This window comes from Calidris pugnax, unplaced genomic scaffold (assembly GCF_001431845.1).
Source record: "Calidris pugnax isolate Ruff unplaced genomic scaffold, ASM143184v1 scaffold124, whole genome shotgun sequence".
In the NCBI taxonomy this organism is placed as follows: domain Eukaryota; kingdom Metazoa; phylum Chordata; class Aves; order Charadriiformes; family Scolopacidae; genus Calidris; species Calidris pugnax.
Genome location: NW_015090914.1, coordinates 2,187,693 through 2,212,456, shown reverse-complemented (window position 1 = coordinate 2,212,456; position 24,764 = coordinate 2,187,693). Strand labels below are relative to the sequence as shown.

Here is a 24,764-nt window from a genome sequence, read left to right as displayed (position 1 = left end):
TTAATATGTCTGTATGTTTGTGCTTGTGTAAAATAGCAACTGGAAGCCAGAGGAACGTGAAGGCTGAGTGATATCTGAATAGTGGTTCTGACAGGGTTTGTTGTTGGCTCATAGCTGCTCTTATGGAAATGTATTTGTTCCTCCTGCTGTGCTGGGTTTTTTGGTTTAGGTTTGTTTTGGGTTTTGGTTTTTTTTTTTTTTGCTTTGTTTATTTTACAGACTTGTTTTTAGCACTTGTGTCTTGGACAAATTAGTCATCTTTTCCCTTAAAAAAAAAAAAAAAAGTTCTACTACAGTGCGACTTCCGACAAGTTTATTTTTGTGCCTTCTCAGCCCATTTATTCCATCTGTCTCCACCTCACCTCACTTCTGATGTCTTCTGTTATCTGGGCTTTCTTCCAAACATACTAACTGGCAGCTACAAAAAAAGGAAACCTTTGAAACTGCAGAACTAAAGAAGTCATTCAGGCTGCAAACTGATAATTCATACACTTTATATCCTGTTCTGTATTTTTCTTTGTGTTGGACTGAATGGCCAAGCAAAACATGCTTGTCAGGGGTTTGTCTTTTTTTTTATTTTCTTTCAGTGATTTTTTTTTTTAATTAACATTATCTTTTTCTTGAAAAGAAAAGAAAAAAAACACAACAAAAGAAAAAACAAACCCCATGACAGCAGGATCAGGGAATGGATTCTGAGGATTTCCTTACCTTTTGGCTTACCTAGCACTTGGGTAGTAAAGGCAAAAAGAGAAAACATTAAGAGGGTTGCTCGACTCTGCTCAGAAATTCATACTTCTTGTAGCCATTCCTGAGGCAGTAACTTCTGCAGAGGATATGGGTTGAGGCTGGCTGGCTCCTGCCACCTGCTCTTCCTCACCGCGGTCTGGCTTCTGCACCTTGTCTTCAAAGGAGGTCAAACCTGGCTCCCAGTGCAATGGGTGGCTGCCTGTTACGTCAACTCCATCCTCTTTGGAGCCATGGTATGGATCTAAGATGGATACTACCCAAGGCCTGGCTCCAACAGGCTGGTTCTGGATTAGCTTTTCTAACATCTGCTGCCCAAACCAAATAGAATCATAGAATGGTTTGAGTTGGAAGGGACCTTCAAGATCATCCAGTTCCAACCCCCTGCCCTGGGCAGGGACACCTCCCACCAGACCAGGTTGCTCAAAGCCCCATCCAGCCTGGTCTTCATCCCCTCCAGGGATGGGGCAGCCACAGCTTCTCTGGGCAACCTGGGCCAGGCTCTCACCACCCTCATAGGAAATAATTTCTTTCTGGTATCTAATCTAATCTAAATCTTCCCTCTTTCAGTTTAAAACCATTACCCCTCGTCCTATGGCTCCACTCCCTGATCAAGAGTCCCTCCCCATCTCTCCTGTAGCCCCTTCAGGTACTGGAAGGCCGTTATAAGGTCTCCCCGGAGCCTTCTCTTCTCCAGGCTGAACAACCCCAGCTCTCTCAGCCTGTCCTCACAGCAGAGGTGCTCCAGCCCTCTGAGCATCTTCCTGGCCCTCTGCTGGACCTCTTCCAACACAGCCTCAAGCCTCCTCATCCCAAAGGGAGAAGGTAGGCTTCCTGTCTCCATCCCCTGAGTGTGCTCTCTGCCAAATTCAGGAAAATCCATAGCTCCAAGTGCGTTCACCAGCTGTGGCCACGGTGAGCCCTCTTCCATATCAGCAGGTCTCCTGGTCCTGCACTTCAGAGCCAGGGCCATGGTGGTCACCAGGCTGCTGTGAATGCACAGCTGAAGCGCAGTAACAGCAAAAGGAGTAGAAAAAAAAAATGACACCAAGAAGCATCAAAGAGAGGCCTGCTTCCACCTACAAAGAAGCGCCGCTCTTTCATCTTGATTAAAGATTCTGCTCAGGGTAATCTGGGACTTTACCATCTCCCAAGAGAATTTCTGTAATCCGGGTCGACAGTGAAGGGAAGTGAGCATCCACACGCAGGGCCTCACTCCTCCACAGCTTCCCAAGTCCACTCTGTTTTCTACCATCTCCCAGCTCATACCCGTGGCAAGATCTCGGGTTTGGTCTGAGAAGTGCTAGTGAAGCATTTGTCAGCTACAGCAGGGTTCTCCTATCTACCTGTGGTCCTCTGAGACTGCTCTGTACCTACAGGGGCACTCTTAACTGAAAGAGGAGGAAGGCTTAGCTTGTCGCTGCAAGGCAGAAACCATCCCCAGGTGGAAATTTAGTTTCGGAACCGGCCACCACCAGGGACAAGAGTGAAATGTTGAGTCAAGAGGTTAAAACCTGCAGAACGGCAAGATGTTCCCTGTGCAGCTCTTGCTCATTGATAAGTTCTCCTAACCCTTCATTCCCTTCCATTCCTGGTTCAAAACCCCCTGTTTTATTTCTTGCACAAAGCGGAGAAGCTCTTCCTTCAGAATAAGCCGAGGTTTTATTGACAGGGCTGGGCTGAGGGTGTTCTTCTGTCAGGGTGCAGATCGTTGGGCACAGCCTGAGCTCCTTTCCCTTGCTCCCTCTCCTCACCTTTGTCCTGCCTCAGCATCTTCTCTCTGGGTGTGCTAGCCAGTACAAGCTTATTTTTTCCTCTCCATTTGGCACACGGTTCCTTCGTCTTTTCCTCCAACAGCTCCAGCCCCTGACGTGCTTTCCTCCAGCCTGTCATCTGCTTTTATTATCCAGTTGTACACACAGCACAGCTTAATCATAGTAATATATTATGCCTCTGCGTGCGTTTTCCCCCCTCCTCTGGGTATTTACAAGATATCTGCGAGTTGAAGAGCAATCTGCAAGACTGAAAATAGTTGGTAGACCACACAGAAGAATTTGACAGAGAGAAGACATCTTTCCTTTGTCCAGCTGGCAGTTTGTGATCTCTCAAAACAAAGTTTATTGCTAATTTATTGCTAATAGAAGAAACTGTGGAGTTCTAAGATACATCTAAAGTTAAAAATTGTTAGGTCCAAGAATTAGATAACAAGTGTCTGATCACAAACTGAGGAACAGAAGTACAGAAGTTGACCATTGAGCAACTGGAAGGCATTTTGTTCTTCAGCCAGTTTAGTGTGGATCAGCTCTCAAAAAACCTAAAGGAAAGCTTTAAAAAAACTCCTCCATACTCTTTGCTTAATTTTTTTCTATTAATCACAATCATAAATTGGCAAATATTGCTTTATCATTTGGTAATGTATCCAATTATTTCCATAAATCCTTTGAACCACATTGAATTATCTGAAGATGTTGCACACAGATCTGTAAAACCAGAGGTTTAAATTAATGTATTTGCCTTTTAGTGGTAGCATTATTATTATAATATTTTGGGACTTAAAAAAATCTATTTTATTGGACCACTCTACAGAGCAGAATGCTCAAGGCCAGGCTGGATGGGGCTTTGAGCAACCTGGTCTGGTGGGAGGTGTCCCTTCCCAGGGCAGGGGGTTGGAACTTGATGATCCTTCCAACTCTAACCTTTCTATGATTCTGGCTATCTTGAACAGTTCACACATCTATAAACAGAATTTTCAGGAATATTTTGAGATTTAAGTCCTTTTGACCTTGGTTGACAAAAGGGTATAAGCAGGAACCCATGTTCCAGATTATCAGCTTTGTTCCTGCATTTTGAAGTAGATTTCACAGGCACTTAAATCTTGTTGTTAAAGCTCTGCTTCCTCCTACACATCTATTTTGGAGCAAGACCCCTGTCTTTAAAGGGTGGAGGAGGTTCAGCTCCTCTTTCCAACCTGCGTGGGAAGCTCCACATGTTTCCATAGATAGATGATTTGCAACCTCTTTCTTCTCTGTGAGGACTTGGCCCCTGGGTAGCGTCCTCTGAGCGTGAAGTATTTGAGCGTGGTGCAGAGGCCACCACCTCTTCCCTTCGAAAGAGAAGGGGAGGGAAGGTTATCCCTCAATTTGTAGTGAGGTCACTTGTCCAGGAGAGGAGAGACCTGGGTGCAGACCTCAGCTCTCTGTTTCTCCAGGTGGAAGAAACAGTTCTTCGTGGGATAACTCAGATATAGGCTGACTGAGTGGAGAAAATACACCGCCTCTCACTTTCCTTTGCTTCCTTTTGCATGCTTAGTTGGTTTCCTGCTCAGCCTTTTGCATTTCATAGGTCTTTTGGGAGGTTTGTACGCAGCATGTGTTGTATGTGGAGAGAAGAGTGTCCACCTGAAGGCTGCGGGGACCAGGTACCTAAATTTCGGGTGTGAATCTCAATGCTTTGCGCTCATGATGTGAACCACAGCCTCAGCCTCTAGAATGAAAAATTAGTAGGTGTGTTTTAATTATAGCATAAATCACCAACAAGGTCAGGCAAGATAAGCACATACAGACTCAAATACAAAATCCCCGCTGCACAAAAGGAGCTGCTTTTGCGAAATCAGTTGCTTTCCCTGATCCAAGTTTCCTCGTTACGCTGTTCCCCCTGCCATAAAGGCCTTTCCTCCTTGTGCCAATGAATGAGATTAAGCTTCTAAAACCTTTAGCACACTACCTGCAACGTTACAAATAAATAAATAAACCTACCACATAGTTCCCTGGTTTCAAACTTTGCAGATTTTGGGTTCACTAAGAAGTCATCTCTCTTTTTTCCTTTAAAAGAAGACAACCATGTAGAATAATAGAGTTCTCTGTCTAGCATATAAGCCCATCTGGAAAGAATTTAGTCTGCAATAATTGTGGGCATTTGATTTAGCTTTAAATCCCTGTAGGTAATTCAAATGTAAATTTATTGGGGTGAGTTTATCCCCAAATTGCCATTGGATCCAATGTTGTAGAGACGAATTTGGCCCAGTGCACTAAAACTAGAGCCCGCATTGTTTCTGTTGCATCAGGATATTATTACAGGCTGTAATATCTGTCGTTATAAGCAGACCTTTATTAGAAATAAAGTCAATAGAGACAATGCAGACGATCACCTGAATCACATTTATTTGCAGACATTTAGAGATTAGCAATTCTTTGGTTATGAATATGTTTATAGACTGGCATCTAAATCACTCCGACAGCACCAGTCTAATTCATTGTTCTATTATTCTGTCCTCATCTGAGAGAGTCTTCTTGGTTAAGTAAAATTCTTTGCATTTCACATTCTGCTTCAGAAAAAAAAAAAAAAGTTTCAAGAGGCATTCAGCACATAATGTAAACAATGCCATCTGTCTTTTTCTTTGTAAAATCTTCTTTGAGATAGCCCCAATATGCCTACTGTTTTCAATCACTTAAAAGGCAGTAATTCAATTATATCATCCTCTATGTAGGAACTGCCATTGCTTTCAGTCCACTTCCAATCCTGACACAAGTAAATCACTTTGATAAGATCCCCTTTTTATTTATTTTTTTTTCTGAGGAGACTAGCATAAGTAATGATGCCAGTGATAGACCAAGGACAAAATGACCATAATGGGCTTTCTGTAGGAAAGGAAAACATGTGCCATCGTGATTTATCATGTTACTTTCAAAATGTTTTTCCTTGGAATTTCTGCAACAACCATGCTCTCTGAGGGAAGGGCATTAGCAAATATGAATGGCCAAATGGTAAATTCAGACAAAACCTTCACCGAGCAGCAGAACTAAACAGCTGTCGCTACCTAGATTTCTTAAACAGGAACAGAAGGTCAAAGCCATTTTGGAAACGTGCCTAGATAGTATTCATCCTTGGTATAATGCCACCTACTTACATGGAAACGCGCTGGGAACGTGTAAGGTTGGATCTTCCTCACAAACTGCTATGGCTTATCGTGCAGATATGCCTTCCTTCTATCTAAAAATTGTTTGGGTGACTTCAGTGCTTCGTGCCACCAGCAAGGCGGGGGCCTGGCAGACACATTTAACCTCCCAGAATAGACGTGGCACGAGATCAGGAGTATCTGTAGACTTCCTGCTACAAACCGGTCTCGGCCGCGATGCTGAGAGAGCACGGTTAGAGCCCAGCTGTCTCTGGACACAACTACCTCTTGCCCCCAATTTCAGGGAAAAAGGGAAAGTGCCAGATAAGGTGGTCACGTGTGATGTGAAAACTTGCTCGGATGGAGCTGGACCACAAGGGTCCCTTTGAACCCAGACCGATTGCTCCGCACAAACAACTCCAGAGGTTGCGTTTCCAGATTTGTGAAGAGTGCTGGTCTTGTGTTCCTTGTGTTCCTTGTGTTCCTTGTCCAGAACCACCTCCAGAAAATGCAGTGGGAAGCTCACTCTGCTTTGCCAAAGCAGCAGTGCCACACAGGTAAGAGGTTATCAGCCCTATACCACCACCATGGGCCAAGTTCGGCATGTCCAGTGACGTGCTTTGAGGTAACCCTTTCATTAAGTAATTTTGGAGAGTCTGTGTGAGAAAGCTGTCATCTGAACAGGGGGGAAAGGCAGCCTATTCATCGTGTTTAACCTAATGAACTAGGAGGCTGTTTAGGGTGCGTTGATACAGTAGGTTGTTTCCTTTTCACAGAGAAAGTGTGGAGAGCCTTATCCAAAAGCATTCCTACGCCCGATCCCCCATTCGAACCTATGGAGGAGAAGATGATCTCGGAGATGACAGCCAGGCGACGCAAAGCAGAGGTAGGAAAACGTGCTCATGAAGTAAACTTTGGGGCTAGTAAACTTTGGGGCTAGCAAACTAGTTATGCTTGAGAAAAGGAGGACCACAGTCAGTGCTGTGGTACTCTGAAGCATTTCTCTGATGTGTCTCTCTACCATTGAAGTCCTATAATGAAGAATAATACTTGTTAACTTATGGCTCTTCTGAACATCTGATATGCCCGTGGCACTGGTCTGCATGGCCAGTTCAGGAGGCAGCTCTAGAGATGCCTGTACAGCCCTTGCCAGCAGAAGAGAACTATCTCTTGCTTGTTCTTCGAGATGGCTGAAAAACAGGTAACTTCTTTACCATGGTGCTGAGAACAAGCCAACACTCCCCTTCGTCACTAGCTGGGGCTCAGCACCATTTGTAAAGGACCATGTAGATCACAGAATCACAGAATGATCTGGGGTTGGAAGGGACCTCTGGAGATCATCTAGTCCAACCCCCTGCCAGAGCAGGTCCACCCAGAGCAGGTTGCACAGGAACATGTCCGGGTGGGTTTGGAATGTCTCCAGAGACAGAGACTCCACCACCTCCCTGGGCAGCCTGTTCCAGGGCTCTGCCACCCAAATGATATGCCATTTGCTGCCCCTCCAGCCTTCTGTGAACAGCAGACTTGGTTCTGACCATCTTCCACCAGCCCGAGGTTAACCTGCTTTGCCTCTACAGGAGGACAAGTCCATAGCTCCCTGGAAAAGTGATATTTAATTGTCGTCTCTGGGTCTCTAAAAGGTGCTTTTCCTGCTGAGGCAATTCACCTCAAATGCTGTTAACAGACAAGTTGTCTACTTCAGCAGTCTCAAAAGTAGTAGCAAAATAGAGTTGTTCTTTGCGGGGATATTCGCTGGACAAATTGCATCTGTCGTAATTTGCCACTGGGAATAGATCTCAGGCCCGTCCCATGGGAAGGCTGACTGGCATAAACTTGTTATACTTTGCATGTTGACTGGGTGACCTGCCTGACAGACAACAGCCACTTGAGGTAAAGCAGTTCTATCTGCCTTCCGACGGGCAGTGCCCTTCTCTTGTCCTCTAGCTTCATGCAGCGTTGCTAAGATAAGAGCATTATTTCTGGTCCTAAGCTCTTTGGACTTGTGTGGGGAAAACACACTTATTTTTAACCATGGGTTGCTCTTCATCAAAACGTGATTAGGTGGGCTTGTTCACACACGTCTATTCTAAGAACAGTCCCTTAGATTGCAGAGTTTCTGGAGCGACTCCTCAGCTGGTACGATGCCATCTTCTCACATACTTCTGGGGGATTACCTCGCTTCACGTCAGCTTAGATCCTAGGCCAGTTATTGCTGAATACTTAAATTTTCCCTTGCCAGAAGTGCTCAGAGCAGCAAGGCACCTTCTCTCCAAGAATTAAATTTCTCCCTGGGACGATGTCCTCCTTTGGGAGTGACAAAGCAAACAAGGTGAACCTCACTTATGAGAGCTGGCCCCTAAAACCTTTCTCTTCTCAAGACAATCACTAGGAAGGTGTCGTAGGAGGAAAGAATAGTTGATTATGCTTAATTTTACGTATAATATATAGGATACAGTTCTGCATTTGCTCGCAATATGGCAAATGAGTAGATGAGAAAGATGATGAGTTGTGGCAACCAACTTTTTTCTAATCTGGGAGCCATATGCTAGCATGGGATGTGATTGTTCTGGGCAACCAGAGGCATGTGCAGAGGGTAAAACACGCTGCTCTTGCAGATGAGTAATTGGTACTGCCTTCACTCTCTGTTTAGGTCTGGTGTCCTTAAATAAGGAAAAGTCCTCCAAGATATCTGGGGAGAAATAATGATCTTATTGAAACTCCACAGATATTTCCATTTCTTCTGACGCATTTTAAAATTACCTTGCATGCAAAACTGAGGGATGTCCTTCCATAGATAAAAGAGCTAGCAGCCAGATACAGACATGTTGCTGGCTGGTGTGTTAGAAGCTCTCTGAGGCCTTGACTGCCTCAGAATTACTTGACCATGTTTCCTTGGTGCTGGCAAATGTGGTCCGTGAAAATTTTTGGAGCAATAACTTGCAATTAGAGACCATTGCTGCTGGAGGAGGAAAGGGGCTCATGGAGGTTTCCTCATAAGATGCATAGAATGGTTTGGGTTGGAAGGGACATTTACAGGTCATCTAGTCCAACCCCCGGCAATGAGCAGGGACATCTTCAACTAGATCAGGTTCCTCAGACCCCCATCCAACCCAAGCTTGAATGTTTCCAGTGATGGGGAATGAACCACCTCTCTGGGCAACATGTTCCAGTGCTTCACCAACCTCTTTGTAAAAAATGTTTTCCCTATATCTCACCTCTATCTTCCCTCTTTTAGTTTAAAGCCATTACCCCTTGTCCTGTCGCAACAGGACCTGCTAAAAAGTTTGTCCCCATCTTTCTTATGAGCCCTCTTTAAGTACTGAAAAGCTGCAATAAGGTGTCCCCAGAGCCTTCTCTTCTCCAGGCTGAACAACCCCAACTCTCTCAGCCTGTCCTCATAGGAGAGGTGCTCCATCCCTCTCATCACTTCGTGATCATTCATGAGAAGGAATGAAGTATTTTATTCTGTGTAGAACAAAGAAAAGTCTATTGCTGCCATTTATGTCTAATTGCTTCAGCACCCAACCAGAGCAGCTGATTTCAGCCATCTAAAGATGGAAGTAGTCAGCCTTTCGGTAGCGTATTTATCACAAGAAATTTCCAGAGGAATTAACAGTTATGAAATAAGCAAATCCAATTAAAACTCTTTAATGCATAATGCCTGGGTGCCCACGCTCCGGCATCCACAGCCTGGATTCGTAGTAGCGACCTGGAGAGAAGCCAAATGCAAACCCTCCGGGCACGTCCAGGTTCACATCCCGCTCTCCCCGCAGCGCAGTGATGCCCAAGGGTCCTCTGACTTGTAGAGGGTCCTGCTCTGCTCTGCAGGCACGGTGTTACCCTCAGAGTTTGGCTCTGGATCCTAACTTCCCAGATATTAGGATTCGTTTCAGTGGTAGGGCCAGGATTTGGTTCAAATCTGGTTTCAAATTTGGTTTCTGCTGCAGAATTGACACAACTTCTCTTTCCTCTTACTGGGCCATTTCACTTGTTTCATTAAGCAGAGGAGGAATTAATCAAGAGTATCTCTCCTCTGATATGAGAATATATCCCTGAAGAGATTAATGATTTCTAAAAAATAATTACTTGCATTTTTTTCTTTCTATTGTTGTTTGCTTGTAGTTTTGTTTTGCATATGTGGCTACACTTGGTTAGTACACACAATTCCAAAAAGTTTACCTTGACAGATGGATGTCTTTGTGTTCTTTCTTTTCACTATTTGGATGAAGCTGTCTTCCAGAATGAGATTTAAGAAACTAAACCTGTTGTAAAATTTGTTGTCTCAGAATGTTTTGCAACGCTGGTTTGAAATTGTATTTTGTCAAATACTCTTGCCAGTAAATTAATTTCTCAATGGACGAAGTTGGACAAGAAGGAAAACACAGAAGGGACATGAGTTGAATGATTGTTTGAGTAGGAATAAAAATGAAGAGTTTATTTTTAGGTTTTTATTGTATTCCCCATTTCTAGAAGTCAGACATCTGATGATGACCAGGTGCATAGAGGAACTGCAGAGGTGAAGGGCAACGTCATCACCAGATTATTTGAAAATGACCATGTATAATTTCCCCCCAAAATTATTCATTGTTTCCCAAGAATTTTACTATCAAAACAAAATAAATAATTAATTCTAACTTAAAGAAACCATTTCTCTTTTTTTTAGTGATTCTGCAATCTTCAGAGAAAAAGGTTTTTAAAAAGGTGGAAGATTTGTGAAAATAATTTTTGGAACTTTTCAGGTTAAAAAAATGCCAAAGAAAGCACTTCTATTTGATGAAAAGTAGATAATTACCCTGAGAGCAAGTTTTTAGTATTTGTGTCCATTTAACTTAAACCCCTGCATCTTTTACTATGATTTCACATTAGTGTTGTTTCTTAGAGAACTGTACAGAGGTGGGAAAATATCAAATGCTTTGACATTTTAGAATTTGTTGTTCTATATTTTGGAAAAAGACAGGTTGAGTGAAAAGATGCAGCGTTGACAACTTTTACTGGGGTAAAAAAAAAAATAAAGGAGAACTTGTAGCTCAAATTACATTTTTCTGCATTTTTGCACAATTTTTTTAGAAAATTAGAATATTAGATAATAATAGATAATAATTAGGTAATAATATTAGAATATTATTTAGAATATTTTTAGAAAAAAATAACTAGTTCTCCTGAGGATCTGGTGTAAAAAGCTACAAACACATCTTCAAAACAGGGATGTAATGCAGCAAGATTACACGTCAGGGTAGAAGCCTCAGTGTTTAGTCCAGCATTACAAGGTTCTTCAGTGTTTAACACCAAAAATGTCCAATGTGCGAAGCTGATTTTATTATTCAAGACACTGCAACCAGCTGCTTAAAAGGGAAATTTGTCTAGGATGTAGTGATAAAGGAGAGCAACTGGCAAATAATGATATAAAGAAAGATGTAAGGAGAGAGGAGTATTTGGGAAGCATTCCCAATACTTCCCCAATTTTGGGAAGTATTCCCAATGTAATGTCTAGGATGTAGTGATAAAGGAGAGCAACAGGCAAATAATAATATAAAGAAACATGTAAGGAGAGGGTAGTATTTGGGAAGCATTCCCAATGTCATAGAATCATCGAATGGTTTGGGTTGGAAGGGACCTTCAAGATCATCCAGTTCCAACCCCCTGCCCTGGGCAGGGACACCTCCCACCAGCCCAGGTTGCTCCAAGCCCCATCCAGCCTGCCCTTGAACCCCTCCAGGGATGGGGCAGCCACAGCTTCTCTGGGCAACCTGGGCCAGGCTCTCACCACCCTCACAGCAAAGAACATCGACTTTTCATTCAAATCAGCCTTGCTGTGAAAGACTCTTTTTCCCACTTTTTTGCTAATTGACCAGGTGTTTGTGCGTTGCAGTGCAAACCTCAGGCATTCTTTCTCTTTGCTTGCAGGGTCAGCCTTTACGACATCTGACAATCTGTCCCTCAGCTCCTGGGTGTCCTCCTCCACCAGTTTTCCCGGCTTTCAGCATCCACAGTCTTTGAGTGCCCTGGGTACCAGCACCGCGTCCATAGCTACGCCCATTCCTCATCCCATCCAAGGGTCTCTGCCTCCCTACAGCCGCCTGGGAATGCCTCTGACACCCTCTGCTATAGCCAGCTCCATGCAAGGTAGTGGCCCTACTTTCCCTTCCTTCCACATGCCCAGGTACCACCATTATTTCCAGCAGGGTCCGTACGCGGCCATCCAGGGACTGCGCCACTCCTCCGCGGTGATGACGCCCTTCGTATGAGTGACACGAGAGGAGGGCAACGCCAGATTTTAAACGTGCAAGTTGGGTGTTGAAAAAAAGAGGAGGGACCTTCCCGAAAGGCCTGTGGGAAGAGCGCTGAACTCATGACAAAACCAGCCCAAGAAAACGCGTCACGGATGCGGATTCCTCCGCTGGGGGAGAAGCCAGAGGAGAAGCTGGCAGCTTGGAGCCCCTCACAGATCCACAGCCCAAAGGGGTCCCAGCCTTCCCAGGATTTTTGGTGGCGTGCAGCTCGTTCCACAGGTTGGTTACACCTAGCGGAAAGAGATTGTGTTTGTGCAGCGACGTACGAAATTAGCTGTGTACAGGTCTTTTTTTTTTTTTTTTCTTTCTTTTTTTTTTTTTTTCTTCATCCGCTAAAAGAATCCTGAAAACAGAAATATTCTTACTCGTCATCTCCTCTTGTGACTGGTGAGCGCCTAAGCAGAAAAATGTACTGCTGTAACTTTGAGCATGTTTTAGGCTAACTCAGCACACCTTTGCTGGGAACGGGACAACGTGGAGAAGGCCACTGTCCTTTTGAAAAGACTGGCTTATATTCACCAAAAGCAGTATTTCTTAGTTGCTACTATAATCCCAAAGAGAAAATTATTAACAAGTCTTTCTTTCTTCCTTTGTTTCTTTCACAAAACACTACCCAGTTCCAAAAAAGAACTGTGTTACAGGACTGTAGCAGTTATGATGTATTCTGTCCCTTCAGTCTAAAAAAAGAAGTTTGTCCTATATCCTAGGAGGAGCAGTTTAACTCTGTATGAAGGTATGATGAAGGAAAACGTTGATTTGGGAAAATCCGTTACTTCAACTTAGAAACCCAAGATACCAAACCTTTTAATCAATGCTTGTTTGCTGCTGGGCTTGCCACTGAAGACCTGTTTCTAGCTGAAAAATGTGCACCAGGTTAACCGAATTTCAGGCTGGATCAGTCTATGGACTCTCTAGATGGAACTATAATGGATGGACTGGTATAAGATGAGTGGCTTTTGGGGTGTCCTTCTACTTGTTCCAATTTTCTTGCATTTGGTCACGGCTGTTACTATACACGCTCTTTGGCCAGGAAAATGAGGGTTGTAGTGTCTCTTTTCCCACGTCCCAGTAGAATTGTGGAGTTTCCTTGGGGAAATATCAGTGCAGAATGTCACACGTGTTTTTTTTTTTAAATTCCTACCTGCCTTTTTTTCAGTTAGTAATTAGGGTTCTCGTTCGAGGTTCTGTCCACCTTTTCTAGTACGCAACAGATTTTTAAATTCCTACCTGCCTTTTTTTCAGTTAGTAATTAGGGTTCTCGTTTGAGGTTCTGTCCACCTTTTCTAGTACGCTATGTCTGATGCAACAGAGGACCTGTAGAGGTATAATTGCCCTCTCTGCAGAGAGCTAGCATCAATCCTTTGCAGTCCTGGAAAGAGTCCCAGCACAATGCTGGCTTTCTGCACGGTGGGGGCCGGGGTTTCACTGTAAATAAAGAAGTCAGCACGGAGTTCCTGTGTAGAGTTGCATCCCAGCTATAGATGAGAACACGTCTGCTGATAAAAAAGAGCTAGCGATCCAATCTCACGTGTTGAAGATCGGTGTAGAGCTGGAACGTAGAATGGAAAACAGACTTTTTTTTGGGCACTATTCTCCTTTACTTTTGGCCAGTTAGTGTTGGCATCATCTGGTAAGAAGTGGAGTGCAGAACACCCAGTCCCCTGCCTCCCATCTCCAGGAAGTGCAAGGCAAGTCATGCGCCTTCTTTGTCCTGTTGCCTCGTCTTACGCGCCCCATCACACCTGGCAACACCCCAGGACAACCTTCCAGGCTTTTCCCAGTTCCTACTGTAGGCCAGTTATTTGCATCCTACAGATAAGGGTTATCTTTGTGTTTTTCCCAGTAGATGAATTTAAAATCTTGTCAAACTGGCCATTTCAATCACCCCAACAATCTGCGGTGTCATCCTCCTAATTTCCCTTGACTTACTGTTGGACCTGCTGATAAAAAAAAACAAGATTACCTGAGGCAATTTGCAACTTCTCTGCTCTGGATACGAATTAAAACAAACTTTTATTTATAGTTTTTGGGTTCAGAGCTACCGCAAGGTGTTCTGTAAGTGAATGTAATAAGCCAAGTTCAGCAGTGTTTAGATGGCTTAGTATCAGACCCCGAATTTGGCTTGGTGCATCCAAGTGTTAGATTTTGCTCCAGGCTACCAGATCCACCTGAAAAGTGCATGTTGCAAGGTTGTGTCTACTCTCTGATCCATTTTGATAGAAACCCCCTATTTTTCAGAAAATGAGATGATAACCGGCCCCACGACAACACAACTCTTCAAGTACGTATAGGGTTACACAGAAATGAGAATTTTTGGGGAGATTTGGAAGAAAATTTTACATCTTCTCCTTCAGTTGCTTGGCTGAAGGCCCTGCGATGACTGTGATGCACTAAGGCCTGTGGGGAAATTCTGTTTCTTTTATCTGTTTACTTCGGCAGCTCCATGAACTTATTTGGGGCTGCAGGGGATATGGTTGGGCTCAGAATTCAAGCTGGTAGCTTTAACGCTGATACTTCCATCAGGAAATGGTTAAGGAAGTAGGTGGCTTTTACCTGACTGCAGAAAAGTTTGGAACAGGTAGGCTGATTCAGGCACACTTTGCAAGTCACATAAAACCTGCCCATAGAGTGACCTGTCCTTCCTTTGGGAAGCAAATTCAGGGAACTAAACTGCACATTTTCTTTAGCCCCGTCCCAGCCTCTGTTCAGAAAACACCAATATTTGGCATGGAGAAACACCCCTGCTACTGTTTCAGAGAAAATTCTCCAGGCTCTTCCTGGAGAATGAAACTGGATTTTGACAGCATCATTTACAAAAAAAAAATTAAATGGAAGATAAGTGCTTTTCACTATGAATAAAATGTGACTCATATCTGAAAAAAAAAAATGTGTCAGCAGAACTGTCCCCGCATAAAACCATGAGGCCAAATCCTCATCCAAATTCTCCGTGTTGAGTTTCATATTGTAGGTGATGCAGAGCTATCTGTCAAAATGCACAGCTTGATTTTTCCAGCCGGGTCAGGTCTCTCTCAGCGTGCTCATCCCTCCCTGCCCTGCTCTCCGGCACACGCTGCTCTCCCATGGTTTAATTTCTTTGCACCAGAAACCCACTGGGTTCCCCACTAACACAGAATCATGGGCAGAACCCAAGACAAGGAATGAAGGCAGCTTGTGAGAGCCTCCACTAAGGAGAAGACCAATAGGTATGTCAGGTTCTCACCTCCTTTTTGCCCTCACAAATCCCACCTCCAAAACCTGCTGTGTAGAGTTGAGGTTGGGGGGACTAAAGTCACAGAGACCCCAGGACACCCAGTGAAGGCATCTTGACACCTTCCGAGGTTTCTTCTCCCCGTCCTTCTCACTGTGGGCAAGGGGCAGCACGGGAGGGAGTCCAGGGATAAAATTCCTGCCCCCCACTGAAGTCAGCTGCAAATTTCTTGACTGCAATGGAGATGGGATTTCATTCAGCATTCCTACCTAAAAATAAAGTCTGACTGTAGGAACAGTGACTGGAGTGACAGCAACAATACAGGAACTCTACAAAAAAAGACTAAAAACCGGCTACAAATCAGCTTTAGCATTGATTTCACAGTTGGGAGAAAACGAATGTGAATTTGTAATTAATTGCTTAAATAGTGAAATAGCTTTTCCTAAAAAAATATATATATATATGTGTACTACTTTGACCATAACTCAGTAATTTATTTAAGGAGTTGCTGTACTGCTGTCAAAATGATATCACTTTCAGGACAGAACATCTGTTGCTGGTAGATGGTCTAGGAATGCCAAATATAATCTAGAGTTTATTTTCCAATATAATTCTTTTTTTATATCCCACGAGAAGTGCTCTTCACCTTCATGTGCTCTCTTGGCTGAGCAAACTGGTGCTGGTTTATGTTGTTTCTTTTTTTAAAAGGCTGGGGAGAACATGCCCGAATACGCTTTTCAAAGAGAATGATAAGATTATCCTCCAAAGTGTTACAAGTACTTTTTGGGTGTTTTCTGGATTACTGTTTTATCCATGGTCAACAGCCTCAGGTCTTTAATCCAACAAAAGCATCTCTAAGACTAACAAAGCTGACTTACATGTATCTGTCTGAATTATTATTATTTTTCTTTTTTTTTTACCTTTGGAACTCCAAGGGAAGCTAAACATAAAAAAACCCCCAACCTTTGATTTTTTTTTTTCTTTTTTTTTTTACCTTTGGAGCCCCAAGGGAAGCTAGACATAAAAAAAACCCCCAACCTTTTAAATTTGGCTGTTTGGCTTGCAGTATTGCTTTATATGGCCTGGGGCACCATCGATGCCACTGGTTTCAGTGGTGCTTTTTCTGGGTATAAATTGACAAGATGGGTAGAGGTGCAGGGTTTCTAATGGGAAACGTTTCTCCAGGAGTTGGAAGGTGGTACGCTGGATGATAGAATCATAGAATAGAATCATAGAATGGTCCAGGCCGGAAGGGACCTCCAAAGGCCATCTAGTCCGACCCCCCCGCAGTCAGCAGGGACACCCCCAACTAGACCAGGTTGCCCAGGGCCTCGTCGAGCCTCTCCTTGAATATCTCCAGGGATGGGGCCTCAACCACCTCCCTGGGCAACCTGTTCCAGTGCTCCACCACCCTCACAGTGAAGAACCCTCTCCTCATCTCCAGTCTAAATCTGTTCCCCTCCAGCTTGAAGCCATTTCCCCTCGTCCTGTCACTGCAGGCCTTTCTAAACAGGCTCTCCCCAGCCTTCCTGTAGGCTCCCTTCAGGTACTGGAAGGCTGCTATTAGGTCTCCCCGGAGCCTCCTCTTCTCCAGGCTGAACAACCCCAGCTCCCTCAGCCTGTCCTCGTAGCAGAGGTGCTCCATCCCCCTGATCATCCTTGTGGCCCTTCTCTGGACCCTCTCCATCAGGTCCATGTCCTTCTTATATTGAGGGCTCCAGACCTGCACACAATACTCCAGGGGAGGTCTCACCAGAGCAGAGTAAAGTGGCAGAATCCCCTCTCTGGACCTGCTGGCAACGCTTCTTTTGATGCAGCCCAGGATGGGATTGGCCTTCTGGGCTGCAGCTGCCCACTGCCTGCTCATGTCCAGCTTCTCGTCCACCAGCACCCCCAAGTCCCTTTCCTCAGGGCTGCTTTCCAATACCTCACCCCCTAGTTTGTATTGATAGCTATCATCCATGTCTAGGAAATGCAATAGTGAATTTTCTCCCAGAGGGCTTTACCTCAGGAGTGTGAGGGTCTACACCTAAGGTGTCTCAGCCTCCGACACCCAGCAATCACCAACCAGTCTTAGAGAAGCAACCTCTTTTTAAACTAAAAAAACCTTTTTGGCTGGCAGCTCGCTTAGGCATTACATCCCCTTTCCATGTGCACGCTACAGGGAAACACAAACGTCGATGAAAATCTCTGCAAGAACTTGGGGGTTTTTCCAAAACTGTAAGCTAATATAAATTGTGGTAATTTACCCCTAGATAAAGGGTAAAAGCAACAATGAGATGAGTCTAACGCTTAGGGCTCCTTATCTGGGAGGAAGTTGTGGCCGCAACGCTTACACCCATTGTCTGCAGAGGGATGACATTCACTCACTGCAAGATTATTTTTGGGTTTGGTGAGATTTTATTCTCGTTGTTCCTTATAGAGTGTTTTCTGCTGCAGGAGATGTGGTTTCTCTTTACTCACCACTGACTTGCTGGCCAGAGGATTTATGTATTACTCTGTGATAAACTCTCCTTGCATATAGCCTCTAGTTTATCAACTGACGACTTCTTTTTCTTTATTTTATCTTTTTAAAAGAAAACTAAGCAGTGATTTAAGTAAATTCTGAAGTAACTTTTTATGATAGTTTAAGGACAAAAAATACAGTTTTCTGTATTTTACCTTTAGCACATTTAAACAATCTCTTTTTTTTTTTTTTAAAATTTTATTATACCTTCAGAAACATGAGAAAAGATTTGGTTTTAAAAAAAAAAAAAGGTAAAAAACTGGATGTAACCTCTTTAGCAGAATATACCACAGTTCTGCCGTTTGCTGTGTTGACTTTGTTGTTTATAATGCATTGCGTGAGCACATTCACCATGTACTGAAGTGTGTGTTTGTGTGTATGGGGTGGGGGTAGGGGGAAAACTTTTTATGGAAAAAGAAGTTATGAACATAAACTATGAAACAACATCTAATGAAAAGTTTCTTTTTAAGTGCAATATATTTATTTCTGCTAGAAATATAATATCAACATTATGTAATATTTGAAGCATTAAATGTTATTTGTAAACAGCTTAAAATTATATATATATATCACAAAAATTGTACAGAAGTGCAAATGTGTGGATATTCAGTTTCTTTCATTAAAATATTGGGTGTTTTGATATATCATTCTCATTTAGCCAAAGCTTACTGCTTCTTTTGGTTTTCCTCTGATCAAGTCACTGAGTGCAGTGGAACCAGTCACCGATTTTTCTGAGAGTCCACAAAATCCAGTAGGGTTTTTTGTCTGCAAAAGGTCTAAATCTTGGATCCATACGGAGTGATAGTTGCACTGTAGTTAAATACATCAGTAGTTTGCATATAGTTACAGAAATGTTGTTTTTTTTTTTTCTTTCCAAAGTGCTTTGCAATCATACTCAGAGAAATTGCTTTTTTTGCCACTGGAACCCAAAGAAGTGGCCAAAATATGGGGTTCCCAGGATCCCCAAGATAATAAACAGAGATGTGGGAAACACAGTTTAAGAAGACAGTGGAAAAGAATTAGGTCTGTTTAGTGAGAAAAGTGAAGATTATAGGGGGATTCAATAAAGTTTTCAAATGTATGAAGAATGTAAAGAAGCAAGGAATAAACTCCCCTCCGTATCTGCTGCAGGCTTTTATTTAACAGGACTGTATTTCTATTTTAATAGCATATATTAAAGCAAGGGAGAGTTACTTGAGATACTTGAGATATTCAAAGAGGAGGGCTAGTGAAGCCCAGCACTGGATTGCCTGGAGAAGATAAGGAGCAATGTCTATCACTGAAAGTCTTTAAGAACAGGTTGAACTTGCATTAGTCAAGAATGATGTGATTAGAGCTAATCTTGCCTTGGGACAACCAAACCATCTTCTTGAGGTGCTTCCAGGCTTCCTGTGAGACCCATCCCTTAAAGCAGCTTCTGACAAAATCTTGCTCCATAAGCGTTTCTTATGCACCTGTAGTTCAGCTCGTCCTCAAATTGAGATCAGCTGCTGGGTCTTTCACAGCTATTTCCCAGGAGCTGCTGCCTTAGGGAGGAGCTCAGTGTTACAGAAGAGCTGCAAGCTCCTGATGAACAGCAGTAGCATTGCCTTAATTTGGTTCTGCCTGTGAATATAAGCAAGGAGAGAACAACCGGAGGTAATTCAAATCCACTTTTAACTATGCTGAGTTGCAGCCATACATTCATGTATGCCTTTTACATTTGGAATATATGGAAATGAGGACAGCTCACTGAGTCAGTAACCTTACGTGATGCCTTCTGTCTCTGTATTACATTTTTATGTTGTCTTGGTAGCAAAAAACATGTATTCTCTCATGGATATTCAGTGCTGTGCAAGTCTTTTGCTTAACCTCAGGCTGGGGGGAGGGCTTTCTTGATGATTCCAACCTCAATGATTCTATGATTCTATGTGTAAAATAAGTGGGTGTGTTGGCACTTTTCCTGAATCAGAAATCTCTGCCGTTTGCTGATTCAAGGTGTCGTTACGCTAATGGTCTCACTCAAATCTGAAGTATTTTGGTGGCTCTGCAGCTGTAAAACTCCTCGTGCTTTGTAGAATCAAGACCTTTGGGAAGAAGTTGTCCACACAACAAACACACGTACAACTGGAGCCTTTATTGGCTGTTGCCTGAAGAGAAACCAGAGGGTTCAATGAAGGTTCTGAAGTACCTCACAGTAGGCTCACTTTGAAGAGACTGAGGAGCGGTCATGGTGACCATGGTGACCATGGCTGCCTTGTGTTTCACATTTAGAAAAGAGATTTATATCCAAATTATCCGTCTCAGAGATAAGCCGTGCAGAAATGATCTGGAGAGTGATATTTTTCTAAACTTCCTGTGCAGAAGTGTGATGCGTGCACCGATTTGATGGTATGCTAGAAATGTGGAGTATCAAATGATATTTCGAATCATGAGCAAAAAGACCATTTCAAATACACATAAAATATATAGAATATATATTTCATATACATTTTCAGAAATGAATGCCAATTCTAAGAATAAAGAATTACACTGTCGGTGCTCTTAATGCCCAAGATCCTTAAAGTTAAGTCATTGATATCAGGGTTGGTTAGTGAGGCTCTTAGAGACTTTTATGGGAACTACAGGAGCCTGTCCTTGTTCTCCACAGTAAGAACCCGAAGAACTAAGAAAAACCGATGGGGATGCCTACCAGAAAATTTTGCCAGAGGTTTTACAAGAAAACCCAGCAAAATTTGGTATTTTTAAGGCTTTTTAGCTTGAAAAAGAGACTACTACAGGGACTGCATTAACTAACTAACTAATTTGCTGAATTAAAATCAAGCAACTGCACTTGATTTTTTTTGAATCATTTGGGTCTATGAGTTGACTTTGACTTGCCTGCATCGTCACTGTGAAGCCTGCCAGGAGTATGTGCAATAACTTTTGGGTGGCTTCAGGTTTCTGTGCCCTAGAGAACCTCCGGGGTTTCACCAACTTCACGAGTGCCTACTTCAATGTTCCGTACTCTCCTGTGCTTGGAGATGGGTGGTCAGCAGGAACGGTGAGGAGGCTAATGATTGTCCTCCAGATATGCAAGGGGCACTCAGCTAGCTCTTCATCTGTTTTAATTCTGCCAGATATGGCAGGGGACTAGCTCAGACAGTACTGTGAGTTAAAGAAGGGTGAAGTTGAATCTGTAACTTAAGGTATTTAGAAAAAATAACCCTCCAAAAGGGTGGAGGTGATATAGTTCCTCGAAGAGCTGCAGCTTTTCTCTGTTCAGATGCTTAATGTCTAGCCATTTGTTCTTAGGGAGCGATAGAAGGGAACAAGTACATCGCATAAAATCTGTGGCATCTACCTGCATCAGAAGTCTGTTACCTACTCTTTCAGAGACAACGCATTCCTAGGCCTTTCTCAGCTCAGACCAGAATTACTGCTGCTCTTTTAACCTGGATATTAAGGCATTATTATGTCTTAAGGCATTTTAAAATGTTCTGAAAGCAGTAATATGGAATTGCAGAAGTTTAGGACGCCTTCACGTACTGTCTGCACTGTCTTCCAGTCGGCTTCTAGGGACAATGCGTGCCGCAGTTTTGACTATAAAATGTTAAATCTTTCAGGTATTTGGTGTCCATCAGAACCCACTCTCTTTCTCATTGAGTTCTCGGTGCCGCAGTTTTGACTATAAAATGTTAAATCTTTCAGGTATTTGGTGTCATCCCACTCTCTTTCTCATTGAGTTCTCAGAGAGCTGGAATAAGCTGTGATTCCTAAACTGCTAGTCTGCTTCCCAGAGGCTGCTGGAGTTGGACTGCCTTCAATCAGGGGTCTTTCTGTTGAAAATTGCTCCTCCTGTTCGGTCTGAACCTGCGTTTTCGTATGCTTTTATGAGACAAATAGCCTACTGGTCTTCACTGGTGTTCTCTGGTGTGAAAGCCCTGTGTGGGAAAGAGCAGGTTTTTCCTGTTTATCTTACTCCTCATCTTAAAATAGTGGTTGATACGTAGTCACTAACAAATCTATCATTATTTCTTCCGGTGCTCTCTCAGGGATCGATCCCAAGGCAGCCAAATGAAGAATTAATTGTTATCTTGATGCAAATCATTGGCTGTGAAATTTGCATTGATAATACTGAACGCATACCCAGGAATGGCAGGCTTCAATTACCTCCCTCTGAATGTCATAGCTTTTAGACTCGAGGCACCAGTCATACTGCTCATCTTCAATGATATTCCAAATAAGTTGGTTAGTACTCGGGAGATTTATCAGCCTGGCTTTATTTAATCACTCCATTTTCAGTTAGCGTAGTCACCCCAAACAGTGCATCTCCAGAGGATAATTAGATTGCTTCAGATGGTTAAAGCCTTTGCCTTCTTTGCTCCTTCGTTTTACAATGCACGAAGAACCTCATGCATTTTTGTATGAACCCTTGTGCCCCCTAATTTCCTTTACAAGGCTTTAAATATCTTTCAGTTGTTCTTAAATGAATATGTACTATATATATGCCTGCCTAGCACTTAAGACAACTTGCCATGATTGCCAGTAGCTCTGGATGGACAACTACTTGTGTCTTCAGTCCCAGAAAATGTTTTCCTTCCTATGTGCCCGATGAGGGAAAAGACTAACAGGGAACGTTACAGGCTGAGATTTCAAAGCCGTTGCAGATGTGGATGTACAAGCTCCCACTAATTTTAGCAAGAATCATGCTTCCGAGCCCTGTTTTGAAAGCCTTAGCTATAGTGTTTGCTATTTTGAAAGGTTTATGGTTTTTTTCAAGAAACCAGCCTAAACGTTTTATCATCCCTTCCTGCAACAGTGTTTTAAAGCTTCTTTTGCCTCATGCCATAATATCATGCCTTTGTTCTCCTGTTCTTTCAACCTTGGCCAAACTGTTAGAGAACACATAGATACTTCCTTTTTTTTCTTTTTGCTACCTCAATAATAAGAGCTCTCAGCTAAATGCAGAGGTTAATTTATCTTTTTTGTTTGTTTGTTTGTTTGTGGCGTTTGTGATGTGTTTGCTTTTGTGGATCCTCTTCTTAGGAGCTTAGTTGTTTCATGCTTTGCAGAAGAATAGTCTGTGTATCTGTCCCAAAGGCCGAGCTGCCATCTTGACAGGATAGGCAAAATGGAATTTTGCTGTCCAAAACATGAGAGATGGGCTAAAGCTACAAAAGTCTTGCCTCAAAAGAAGCTGGGAGGAGTCAGAATGTGAAATTACCTGCAGGAGTGTGGGATCAGCTCATCAGCAAGCGGTGCCTCCAGCCTTGCTCCTGAGCAAGGGCTGCTGCTGCTGCCCTGCATGTTCCAGTTCCTCCCCCCCAACAGCAAAAGCAATATATTTTGCTCTTCAGGGCTTTGGTAGAGGCAGCAAAGCAGGCAGCAGGTTTGGGACTCGTCTGTCCCACCCCGTCCACCAACATGTTGACACACAGACTATTTGTTGTTGAAGAAGGGCCGTGTCCCCTTGTGCCCAGAGCCACTCCAGGCTGTGGGTTCCTGTAGTGATCTACGAGCCTAGAAACCAAGATCTGCAACCTCCAAGTCTCCCACATGCAAAAACTTATGACTTTAAAAATATTTTTAACGCTTGTATTATTCTGGAAACGTGAATTCTTCAATGCAGCAGTGATGAGATCCAGCAAGAATGAACACCCTGGAGAAAGCAGAGAGACATAAATAGCAACTGTCCGGATGCTGCAGTAGAAATAAATTGGAAGCTGATCATAAGACCCAAGTGGGTATTTAGAGTTAGTGTAAATAGAAATACCAAATTAAGCAAATAACATGTAATTTTGAGATGAATTGCTCTATGAGCCAAGCATAAAACTTCGCGCTGACGATGAGCTGCATGGTACCAGGAGGCTAGGGGAGACGTTTTCAAACCTAAAATCACATGAGAAATTGCAAACCACAAAAAAGAACGTTTTGCTAGAAGTCACACGTGCAATATAATCATAAACAAAACTGCAGTATGGTTAAAGACAACTCTAGGAAGGAGGTTTCCATTATCCTGGAACCTGAAGGAAAATCAGATCATGCATCCAAGTTTCAGCTATACCAGATCCTGATTGAAGAAAACCTTAAAAATTATTTATAAAACCATGCCTAAACACAGAAATAATGGATGTTCATCCTAATTTTTGTGTTAGCACTGCTAATGCCCTATTTACTGCTTGGGTTCTGGAGTATGTCCTCACACGATAATTTGCATGGCTGGGGCTAAACTAGTTATTCAAACACCCAAAGACAACAAATGGGATGACAATAATGGATTTCTGCTTTATCTGTGACGCATGACAAAGGCTGATACATGCATCCAGATGGAGGGATTACTCAGAGAAGACAAAAAGGACCCCAGAAAAGGAAACAGAGAGCTGTATATCATCTTCATTTAAATAATGAAAGCCATAAGAATTAATAAGTGCACCAAGCTGTTGGAACAAAATTCAGAAAAGAAACAGAGCTCTGAAACATTTCCCCCAGTATTGAATATGACATAAATAATCTTAAAATGAACAATGACTTCATTTTTGTTTTCCTCCACACTTCACTGATGTTGAATTAACAAATGCCTCGAAATAGATTCCTCCATGTGAAGTCACTTTGCAAAGTAGCACTTGCGAGAAGCATTTTAAGCGAGTGAGGAAATGACAAGTTTAAAAAAAAAAAAAAAAGTAAGCCTCTGCAAAAAATGTTACGTGATGGTCTGCACTTTCGGCAGCAAAGAAAGCAATGATTTTTAAACATGATAAATTTCACACTTAAACCTGATTCTCTAAGTGCTGTGTATCTTTGCGATGGATAGGACTGTGGCAGGGAGATCGTTCCTGAAACACAAATGTGGTTTTAGCTATTTTTACTGGGTTTCCTTGTTTATATCTACAAGACGTTATAAACTAGTTCTTGCACTTTGCCTCCCCCAACCTCACATGTATCAGGTATCCAGATGTAAAGCTATAGGGTACAAGATTAATTTTGAATTTGAATATGGGATGGCTGCAATCCCCATAATCTAATTTTAAGACTAAAGCATTCCATTTCAGCATTAGGGCACCCTTTTTTCTTCCCCCAGGAGACCCCCTAATTTTTCTTTCGTAATTTTATTGTGAATTTTGTAATGCTTCACTATTTTTACTAAAAACAGGCCCATAAGAA

General features: G+C 42.8%; 1 protein-coding gene across 1 annotated transcript in view; it reads left to right on the top strand.

Moving 5' to 3' along the window:
- TBX20 (T-box 20) overlaps positions 1 to 14,815 on the top strand; it is a 42,379-nt gene extending 27,564 nt beyond the window's left edge. Inside the window, exons 7-9 of the mRNA XM_014949488.1 lie at positions 6,415 to 6,524; positions 11,543 to 13,109; positions 13,196 to 14,815. Of these exons, the coding sequence (XP_014804974.1) occupies positions 6,415 to 6,524; positions 11,543 to 11,883 (451 nt within the window). The 3' untranslated portion in view covers positions 11,884 to 13,109; positions 13,196 to 14,815. The remainder of the gene's footprint in view (positions 1 to 6,414; positions 6,525 to 11,542; positions 13,110 to 13,195) is intronic.
- Positions 14,816 to 24,764: the final 9,949 nt, after the last annotated feature.